We start from the raw sequence: 10,351 nt of genomic DNA on the forward strand, positions 1-10,351 counted from the left end.
AAACAGTCTCCCCAAAACAGCTGTGGTTCAGGCCATCCTGAATTAACTCACCCTCTAGACTGTGAAGGAAATGCAGAAAGGGGAACAGTTTCAGCACTTTCTAGATGCCAGGCGGTATGTGAAATGCTTTATTTTTTTTATTTTTTAAAAAGATTTTATTTATTTGACAGAGACACAGCAAGAGAGGGAACACAAGCAGGGGGAGTGGGAGAGGGAGAAGCAGGCTTCCCGCGGAGCAGGGAGCCTGATGTGGGGCTCGATCCCAGGACCCTGGGATCACAACCTCAGCCTAAGGCAGACGCTTAACGACTGAGCCACCCAGGCGCCCCTGTGAAATGCTTTTTATGTATTATCTCATTTCATTGTTTCAACCATATTTTGAAGATTTTGACATCTCTAATGGAAAAAGAAATGGGAGCTCAGAGACGTTACGTATGTGCCCACATTCATAGAATTAAGAAGTGGCACAGCTGGGATTCGTACCCAGATCTGGCTGCTGTAAGCTGTGAGTGCCCCTGTCAGACTCTCTTAGGACTTCTACACTTGGTTTTTAATAGCAATCCAGAAATTTTAAATTAAAATGTTCCTTTTAAATCCAAAAAAGAACAAAGAAATCCCACTAGAACTAAGAAATTAATTTAGCAGTGTAAAAGGATTCAAAGTCAATGTACAAAAATAATTGCATTTCTATAACCTAGCAATGAACAATTGGAAAAATGAAATTTAAAGTTCCATTTACAGTATCATTTTAAAACCTTATGAATTTTATTCAACAAAACAGATGTGCAAAACACTGAAAACTCCAAAACATTGCTAAGTGAAATTAAAGACCTAAATAAATAGGGATATATACCATGTCCATGAATTGGAAGGCTCATTGCCATTAAGTTGTCCATTCTCTGCAAAATTGATAAATGGGTCTAATGCATTATTAATCAAATTCCCATTGGGCTTTTTAGTAGAAATCAATAAGCTGATTTTGTAATGTATATGGAAATGGAAATGACCTAGAAGAACCCAGTTAAAAAAAGCGAAGTTGGAGGATTTACTCTGATTTTAAAATTTACTATAAAGCTCTAATAACAAAGGCAGTGTGATACTGGCATAAAGGTAGACAAACAGATCAATAGAAAAGATATTCCTTTGGAGAATGAATGAGTGAATGAGTGAATGGATGGATGAATGAATGAATGAATGAATGAGTGAGTGAATGAATGAAGTTGCTTCAAGGAACACATATCCCAGGCCCAGATAATGTGACACTAGGTATTGCTCAGGCCCCTATCCTGGCAAATTCATTTTGCTCCCATGTTCACAGTCAGTTGGGTTAAAATGAGCTTAAGTCATTTGGGCAAAGAAAGAAAATTGGATCCAGAGAGCAGAACCTTGGGTTTTTTACCCAATTGTCATAGTTAAACATAAAAATACCATCTTTTCAGCATGTAATAATAATAAAAGCACTAACCACACGGCAAGCCCTGTTGTAAGTGCTTTACTCTATCAGGGCAGCATTTAATTCTCTCAACAAGATAGAATAAGAGAAAAAATAGCAAGTACTGCATTTAGGAAGGGAAATATTATTTTGTGATGATTTATTTCAGTTTTACGTTTTTGTGTGTTTATGTACAGAATTACGATGTGAAATATCTAATTTATAGCGGGTTGCAACTGCAAAGGTTTGAATGCCACTAGTGTAGTCAATGAGAGTTATTAAGAAGCCTGAATAATATAATGCATGTAAGATTCTTAGGTATAGAGTAAAGACACAAAAAGTGGTAGATGCGGTTGTGACCACTGTCAAGGCCCGCCTCACCAGCATCCACCTTTGTCGTTGCTCAGGGCTCTGTGCTTAGAAGGCCTTGCACTTGGTTTAATGCTCTGCTGTCATTACCTTGAAATTCGTCATAATTTTGAAGAGGGGGTCCTGCATCTTCATTTTGTACTGGGTCTCACAAATCATGTAGCCAGTCTTATTTTGTATAGCTGTTTATCACGTATTAAAATAATTATACTATGGACTATTTTTTAAAGATTTTTATTTATTTGAGAGAGAGGGACAGAGTGAATGAGAGGGAGATGGAGAGAGAATTTGAAGCAGACTCCGCACTGAGCACAGAGCCCAATACGAAGCTGGATCCCACAATCATGACATCATGACCTGAGCTGAAACCAAGAGTCTGATGCTTAACCAACTGAACCACCTAGGCGCCCCATAAACTATGAACTTTTTAATTATTACTTACTACCATCAAATTCAATCTCTGCCTCTTACTAGTTAGAGGACTGTGAGAGAGAATACAGTATGGGGCTCCATTCCAGGACCCTGGGATCATGACTTGAGCCAAAGGAAGACGCTTAACCTACTGAGCCACCCAGGCACTCCAGTTGTGAAGGTTTAAATAACACATGTTCCATGCCAAGAGTAGCACCTGGCACATAGTAAGCACACCAAAAATCTATTATTATTATTATTATTATTATTATTATTATTGGCTTTACGAAAAAAGTCTACCTTGGGCCTGGGTTTTTTTTTTTGTTGTTGTTGTTTTGCTTTTGAGAGAGAGAGAGCAAGGGGTGGGCAGAGGGAGAGGCAGAGAGAGCATCTTAAGCAGGCTCCACACCCAACACGGAACCTGACGCAGGGCTCGATCTCACAACCCCTGAGATTATGACCTGAGCTGAAATCAAGAGCCCCGGACGCTTAACCGAGTGAGCCACCCAGGCACCCCTGGGCCTGGTTTTACCATTGCACATTTTGGGGAAGGGATTACTGACTAGCTGAGTGCTTCTGGAACTTAGCACCAGATTACTTTGAGAATCCAATGGCTATCTGAGGAAAAACACAGACAGTCCATGCACATAGGCACCCATATTGCCTACACGCTGATGGGCCTCTGCGGCCAAGGCCGGGGCTCCAGGTCAAGGACCTCGGAAAGCAAAGATCACCAGTGGCCCTTCCAGTTCTGGAATCTGTGCGTCTCTGGGGTGGGAACAGCTAGGCAGCCAAAGGAGCATTACTACTTAAGGCCTGGGTGTATGCTTGCTTTGGCGATTTAGGCCTGCAGCTATTTTTACTTTGGCTATATATGGCCAGGGCAGGAAGGGGGCTATAGGCGGGGGAGGGGTGCCAGGCGGCTTACAGCAGGGTTCAGGAGCTTGGGAGTGGGAGCTCCTTGCCTTCACCACCTTCCCCTCCCAGGGGAGAGCTGGAGAGTGGAGGAGAGGGAGAGGCTGTGGCTGTAGGAGTGGCAGTGGCTCCCTGAAGTCACTTTAGAACAGTGATTTTCAAACTTTTTTGACCATGACCTGCAGTAAGAAATACATTTATACACACATCATGTAAGAAATACACGATGCGTGTAAACACAGAGGTTTTTACACACACACACATTATGTATGTACATGCATCTTCAGCTGAACAAACAATACCCTGACGCTCTGTGAAACACTCTGCTTTTTCTCTTCTTGTTCTTTCATTTTTTAAAAATGCAGGTCACGACCCACTAAATTGAGGTTACCACCTGTTAATGGGTTTGGAAAACCGCTGTTTCCTTTGGCTGCAAGGTAAGGTGGAGAGCGGAGGAATGGCACTTACTGTCCCTTTGATCAGTACTTCCTGAAACTGGGGATAAGATGCAAGTTTCAGCTTCATCTCCTGGCTGGCAGCACGTTCTAGACTTCCTGGCTTTTGTGCACTCTGTTCTCTCAACCTGGAACACTCATCCTCCACCCTTGTCACCTGCCTCACCCCGTACTCCGGAGCCCAGCTTGCCACTTACTCCAAAAAGCCTCCCTGATTGCCTCAGTCTGGTGAGTTGCCCGTCTCTTCCTCCCTTAGTCCCCAGTACTTTCCTGCGTAGCACCCGACACCCTATAGTATGATTTCTTGTAGATTCTATGGAAGGTGGGGACCCTTTCCATTCTGTTCATTTCTACATTCCTCCCTCCCAGCACTTATACTGCTGGCTTCATAATAATCACTCAGTACATATTTATTGAGCGAATTCATGAGACTTCATGGTAATTATAGCAACTGCCATTTATTGAGTACCCATTTTACCCATGAGAAATCTTAGGAGAGATTAGCATAAGTCCATTTTATTGGTGAGGAAACTAAGGCTCCATGATATGAAATAATAGGATAGGCGAAGGTAATAACCCAGGGCTGCCCGACTCCCAGCCGTTTCGAATCACAGGATCTTACTTGTCTACATTCTCTCCAGCACTACTCAGGATGGGGCAAAGGGCAGGTCCTTAACAAACCCTCAGGGGACTGATGACAGGTTGATTAAAGAGATTTTCCGAAGCAGTGGCCACATCTAATTTTGGAGAGTTGCACCTCGTGTGTGGCTTGGGAGAGATCTGTGAGGTTTCCAGGGCCCCTGGATGTGGGACTGTCTCATCTGGAAGAAGAGTTTGGGCCTCTGACAAACCAGAGGAGCAAGTCTTCTGGTTAACCTGGCCTGAAGACCTCCCGCGCACACCCAGAGTCAAACCCAGGGCTCTGCAAAGCCTACGTGATCTGGCGCACGCCCACAGCTCCACCGTCAGCCCCTGCCTGTTCCCTTCGTCCATCCACTCCATTCCTGCCACGCTGGCGGTTCTGCTGTTCCTCAAGCATGCCAAGTCCAGGTCTGCCTCAGGGCCTTTGCAAGTGCCACTCCCTCCCCGCCTGGAAGGTGTTTCGCCCTCCGGAGGCCTCCCACCGGCTCCCCAGACCACGCTATCCAAAAAGTCATCCCCTTCCTTCTCCTCTATTTTTTCGGACCTTTGCTTGCTCACTGCCCTGGCTCCTGGAACTTGCTGTGGCATGGTGCCCCACACGTAGTTGGTGCTCCGTAATATTGGTTGCATGAATGAATGAATGAGTGAATGAATAGGTTTCCCCCCTTTAAGACATATTGGGAAATCAGTCCATGGTTTCTCAGAAATGTGTGTCTCTATGACTCACACCCAGGCCCCCAACACACACACCTTGGTTTGGAGAGAGGAAAGAGGGAAGGAAGGAACATTGGGCCTACTGTGTACCACTTTGCATAGGTAACCGACACCCCAAAGCACTCAAGGATCATCTCCATGTTCTAGCCAGAGAAACTGGGGCCTGCTCCCTACTTGTCCCCAGTGCTCAGCACAGTGTCCAGCATAAACATCCAGGGAATTGAGGTGCACCGAACTGTAGAGGTTCAGCAAACGGCTGAAGGTCACCGAATTAGGAAGTGTGGAGCCAGAATTTGTCCTCAGCGCTGTCCGATTCCAGCCAGTGCTGTGTCACCACCACTGTGCCCACAGAAACTCCGGGGACGCAACCTCACCCACATCCAGACACATTTGAGGTGGGCCCTCGCCAGACACCCACCAGGGGGCAGCCCAGTAGGGAGCCCATGCTGTACCTGAGGCCCCTCTGGATAGGCCCACAGGCCTCAGCTTGAGCATAACTTCCACCGTGGGCTGGTTCATGCTCCTTCCTTCCTGCTCCACCAGAAACCCACTCCCAGACTGCCCACTTCCTGCCCTCTGTCCTAAAGAGGGGAGACGAGTGGCAAATATACTATGAATGCCTTCTGACAGACGCCAAAATATTTTCTTTAAAGCAGCTATAGTTTTTGAGTTATCTGCATCAGCTCCTCTTCCCAGTGGGGCATGTTAAGGAGACTTCAGAAAAGTATCCTGAGCTGGAAGGAAACTGAATGACCATTTAAAGCAGAGCCAGCCAACGTTCCTGTAAATAGCTGAATAGTAAATATTATAGGCTTTGTGGGCCAAAAGGATATTATGTAGGGACTTCCATATAATTTCCACATGTCACAAAGTAGAGTTCTACTTTTGATTTTTTCCAAATATTTCAAAATGTAAAACCACTTTCAGCTTATAAGCTGTACAAAAACAGGCATCAGGCCAGTTTGGCTGGCTAGCCATAGTTTGCAAGTGCCTGATTTAAAGCAATGCTACTTAAACTTTAATGTATATAAAATTTTCCAGGGGAGCTTGTTAAAACAAATGCCTGGGCCTACCCTTAGAGATTCTGATTCAGATTCAGTTCTAGGTGGGGCCCCTGAGTTTGCTTTTTTAACTGATGGACAGATGATGTTGATACTGCCTGTCTAGTGACTGTATTTTGAGCAGCACCTGACATTCTAAAGCCCATTTTGTGGATGAGGAAACAGAGGCCCAACTAAGTGATATATGCAAAGTCATGCTCAGTGGATGAGGCGATGATATCTTCTCTGCCACTTCCCACAGCTGTTTTGCCACAGAAAATTCCTCTTCATCTCCTTAACTCACCGGGCAGGCTCATGCTTTTGAGCTTCTTACTCGTTTCTCTCCCCACTCACACCCTCTCTAAAGCAATTTTCCCAACAAGATCCAGCTCAGATGTCACCTGTTCTAAAGCAGTCCCTGACCTCCTCAAATCTAACTTCTCTGCCCCAGCACTCTGTACCTACTTGTGTATAATTGTTTGTCTACGAGTCTATCTTTGAAGCCTTGGGCTGTATCTTATTCCTCTTTAAATCTAACTCTTTTTATAATACCTGGCAAATAGGAGGTACCACAGAAATATGCTCTAAAGAAAACAATGGATGGATGGATGGATGAGTGGATGGGTGGGTGAATGGATAGATGGGTGGATGGATGGATGGATGGGTGGGTGGGTGGGTGGGTGGATGGATGGATGGGTAGATGGATGGATGGGTGGGTGGGTGGGTGGGTGGATGGATGAGTGGGTGGATGGATGGATGGGTGAATGGATGGATGGATGGATGGGTGGGTGGGTGGGTGGGTGGGTGGGTGGATGGATGGATGGGTGAATGGATGGATGGATGGATAGCTGGGTGGATGGATGGTGGGTGGGTGGGTGGATGGATGGATGGATGGATGGGTGGGTGGGTGGGTGGGTGGATGGATGGGTGGGTGGGTGGGTGGGTGGGTGGATGGATGGATGGATGGATGGGTGGGTGGGTGGGTGGGTGGGTGGATGGATGGATGGATGGATGGGTGGGTGGGTGGGTGGATGGATGGATGGATGGATGGGTGGGTGGGTGGATGGATGGATGGATGAGTGGGTGGATGGATAGATGGGTGGATGGATGGATGGATGGGTGGGTGGGTGGGTGGGTGGATGGATAGATGGGTGAATGAATAAATACTTCATGATCTATTGCTTGAAAATAATTTTCATGGCAAAGTTGAGATTAGAACCAAACTGTTCTAGAGCACAAGCCAGGGTATATTCCATGGCTGTTTGTCATCCTAGCATGCAAACAGTAGTAGTTAGGTTTTACTGAATGTGCGTTGAGTGTGTTACAGCAGGTCTTGTCCTAAACTCTGCTCAATGGCCCTGTTATTGGCCCCACCTTTACTAACGAGGAAATGGATGCTGAGAGAGGTAGGCAGCTTGCCCAACGCCACACAGCAAAGAACATCCTGGCTCTTCTGATTCTCTGTCACCTTGCCCCTCCCTCTTCCCACCCTCCACCAGTCTTCCTCACTGGTCTGGCTCCTACTAGCTCTGCCGGCCCCAGGCTGGGCTCACCTCCATCTGCATAGGTCTCGGTACCATAGCCGTCCTGCAGGCCATTGTTCCAAGTGCCTTCATACTTGGCCCCGCTGCTGCCACTCTGCCGAGTTCCGTAGCGTCCCTTGAAGCCGTGCGTCCACTCGCCCTTGTAGAGCCAGCGCCCCTTGGTCTCTATGCCCAGCCCATGCCGTTTGCCCTGGCTCCAGTATCCCTCGAAGGTGTTCCCACTGGGCCAGGTGTAGACGCCCGCCACTTCGAAGCCAAAGTTCCAGGAGCCCGAGTATTCGCCCTGGCCCTTGGGGCCCGTGCACAGTCCATGTCCATGGGCCTTTCCCCCCTCCCAGCCCCCACAGTATGCCCCACCATCATCAAAGTCAAAGCGGCCCCCACTCATCTCATCGTAGCCCCTGACAGCCTCACCGTCCTCCAGCTTGGGGAAGAGAGGGCAATGGGGGGTGCCAGCGACACGCTCCAAGCACACTCAGGGCTGGCGCCCCTGACTCACCACTGTGCCCCAGGAGGGAGAAAGCGAGATGCCACCAGAGGCTGAATGAGCCCAGGAGCCAAGTCAGCACCGGGTCGGCTGGTCAGTGCCATGTCTGGGAGGCCCCCACTCAACCAGCCAGAGGAAGGCTGCCAGTTGGGAAGGAAGCAGGAGGGAAAGATTCAAAGTCTCCATAGAGTGTCCCAAGTCTGGCTTCCCTGGAGTCAAAGGAAAAAACGGTGTGATCCCTTTAAGAAGCACAGTGAAAGGGGTGGGGTGGAGGGGTCCCCAGTCTGTTTCGAAGAGGGTAAATTCTTCCTTGGTGACAGCCCCCAGCCCGAGGCTGAATTCCTGAAGCCAGCTGGCCCCCTTCTCCACCCAGTGGGTGTGCGGGGCTGTCGATCTCCCTGCCACTGCCCCGCCCCTCTGGATCCTGCCCTCCTCCTGGGACGGAAAGGTCAGTGTTGCCCTAACAAGGCCATTGGATCTCAGAAGCTGCTCCCAAAATAACCCCTGGCTAGCCCAGCCTCCTTCAAAGCGGGAGGGGTGTTTCAAACTGGGCTAGTGCTTCAGACCCAGGGAGTAGCTGGAGGGGCGAGGAAGGGCAGCTGAGAACCAAGTGTGGGCAGCTGGCGCAATTGGATGGCTTTTCTTCCCCCTGGGTAGGAGCTCCCTTCCACCTTCGGGGTCCCCTGAGTCTGCAGGAGGGGAAGGGGCAGAAGGGCCAGGGAGGGGAGGGGAGGGAAAATTGGAGTAGCAGAACAGCTAGTCCTGGAACACTTAAAATCCCCCAGAGCGCAGAGGTTGGCAAATCTCAGCCCCACCACCACTCACATGCCCTAACAGGCCCTGGGGCTATACACACTGCCAGTCCCGTGAAGGAATCTGGTGACCTAAAGAGAAAGGAACGGGCATGGCTTCACTTTGAAAGCAGAGGAGGGAACTCAGGAGAAGTGAGGTTCTGGAAACAGAGTCTGGGAGATAGAGAAAACCGAGTCCAGCGCTTATGCACAACCCCCAGTCCCTCTCCACACCCCCGGGGAAAACCTTGGAAAGATCCTGCAGAAGGCAGTGAACGCTCCCTGGCTCTCTCCTCTGAGGGGCGAGGAGCCCTTCTTTATCTCTGAGACACAGGGTTGCTGGTTACTTGAAATGAGGTTGTCTCCGCAATACTCGAGAATGGGGTTGTCTCCGCAGTACTCGAGGACTGTGATTTTTTTTTTAAATATCCCCTTTCCGAGTTTTCTTTTTCTCTGGTGTCTTCAGAGTCTGTGAGGCCAGACTTCAGAAAGCTCTTGGGGCAGGGACAGGAGTGAAGGGCCTGGGTGGATTCCCAGCACTCAGGTTCCCACCAAACTTCAGGGAAAGGGACAAATAAATCTCTATGACATGAAGCTGTGGCCAGGACTAAAGGTTGGAAATCCCAACTGAGCCCGGGGTTAACAGGAGCATGGAGTAATTCTGGGAAAGGTAGGAGCCATCAAGAACCGGAAGCTGTTGTGGGGGGTGGGGAGCGGAGATGGAGAGATACGGAGGAGAGGAAGGATAGAAATCACTAAAAAAGCAAGCGCAGAAGGCACTTGAGAACTATTGGACTATTATCTGACTTCAGACTTAATCTGACATACTCCAAATCCCACGATGACTCAGGCTCCTTGAAGTCGCCGCGGAAGATTTGTTCTTGTTTCAGAAATGGACGGAAATGTTCTCTCCCTTCATCCAGCGGACTCCCAGTCCTTCCTGGTTCCTTCGCTGTTAAAGAGCCGCTTCTGGGTCCACGTTTCACCCCCAGGCAGAAACACGCAGCCTCTGAGCTCACTATCGCTGGCTGTTCGCCAAGGGGACAGGCAGCAAGCAGCAGCGGATAAACACTGCATCATCTAGGTTTGGACTCACCATCCCGCCAGGTGGATGGACTGAACTGCTTACACAAATTCACTTCTAAGATTGCCTCGCTGCCGACCCCAGAGAGCTCTGCTTTTGCCACTTCTCACCGAGGTCTCTGGAGAATCACACGTTTCTTTCCAGCTCTGCTCTCAAGAGGAGAGGAAAGCAACATCTCCAAGCGGAAGTTAGAGGAGTTTGAATTGCCCAAGTTCAATAAGCTTTGTAGTTAAATGCTGGGCGAATCACCATAATCCCGTCCTAAAGCGGGGTGGTGGCTGTGTCCTTCTGAGCTTTTCCGCCCGACAAATTTAGCCACTGTGCGTCCGTGCAGTTCCCTACGGTGGTTCCCTACCAAGGGTGGATACACATAAGATTTAAGTTCAACACCTGCTGAACTTCAACACATGAACAGATTCCAGATTCCAGAGCTCCCCCCACCCGAAACCAATGAATAGATTGTTCCC

At 48.6% G+C, this 10,351-nt stretch overlaps 1 protein-coding gene across 4 annotated transcripts in view; it reads right to left on the minus strand.

The window, feature by feature from the left end:
* The window catches only part of JPH2 (junctophilin 2), a 67,478-nt gene extending 57,534 nt beyond the window's left edge, over nucleotides 1-9,944 (minus strand). Inside the window, exons 1-2 of one of the 4 annotated variants that reach the window (XM_027624159.2) lie at nucleotides 9,629-9,944; nucleotides 7,532-8,218 (exon numbers count right to left, since the gene is read on the minus strand). In XM_027624159.2, the coding sequence (XP_027479960.1) occupies nucleotides 7,532-7,910 (379 nt within the window). In that variant the 5' untranslated portion in view covers nucleotides 7,911-8,218; nucleotides 9,629-9,944. Of the gene's footprint in view, nucleotides 1-7,531; nucleotides 8,416-9,628 lie in introns of those variants that run through there. The other 3 variants (XM_035729050.1, XM_027624160.2, XM_027624161.2) reach the window with 3 other exon arrangements.
* Nucleotides 9,945-10,351: the final 407 nt, after the last annotated feature.

The sequence above is a fragment of the Zalophus californianus genome, chromosome 8, assembly GCF_009762305.2.
Source record: "Zalophus californianus isolate mZalCal1 chromosome 8, mZalCal1.pri.v2, whole genome shotgun sequence".
Lineage (NCBI taxonomy): Eukaryota > Metazoa > Chordata > Mammalia > Carnivora > Otariidae > Zalophus > Zalophus californianus.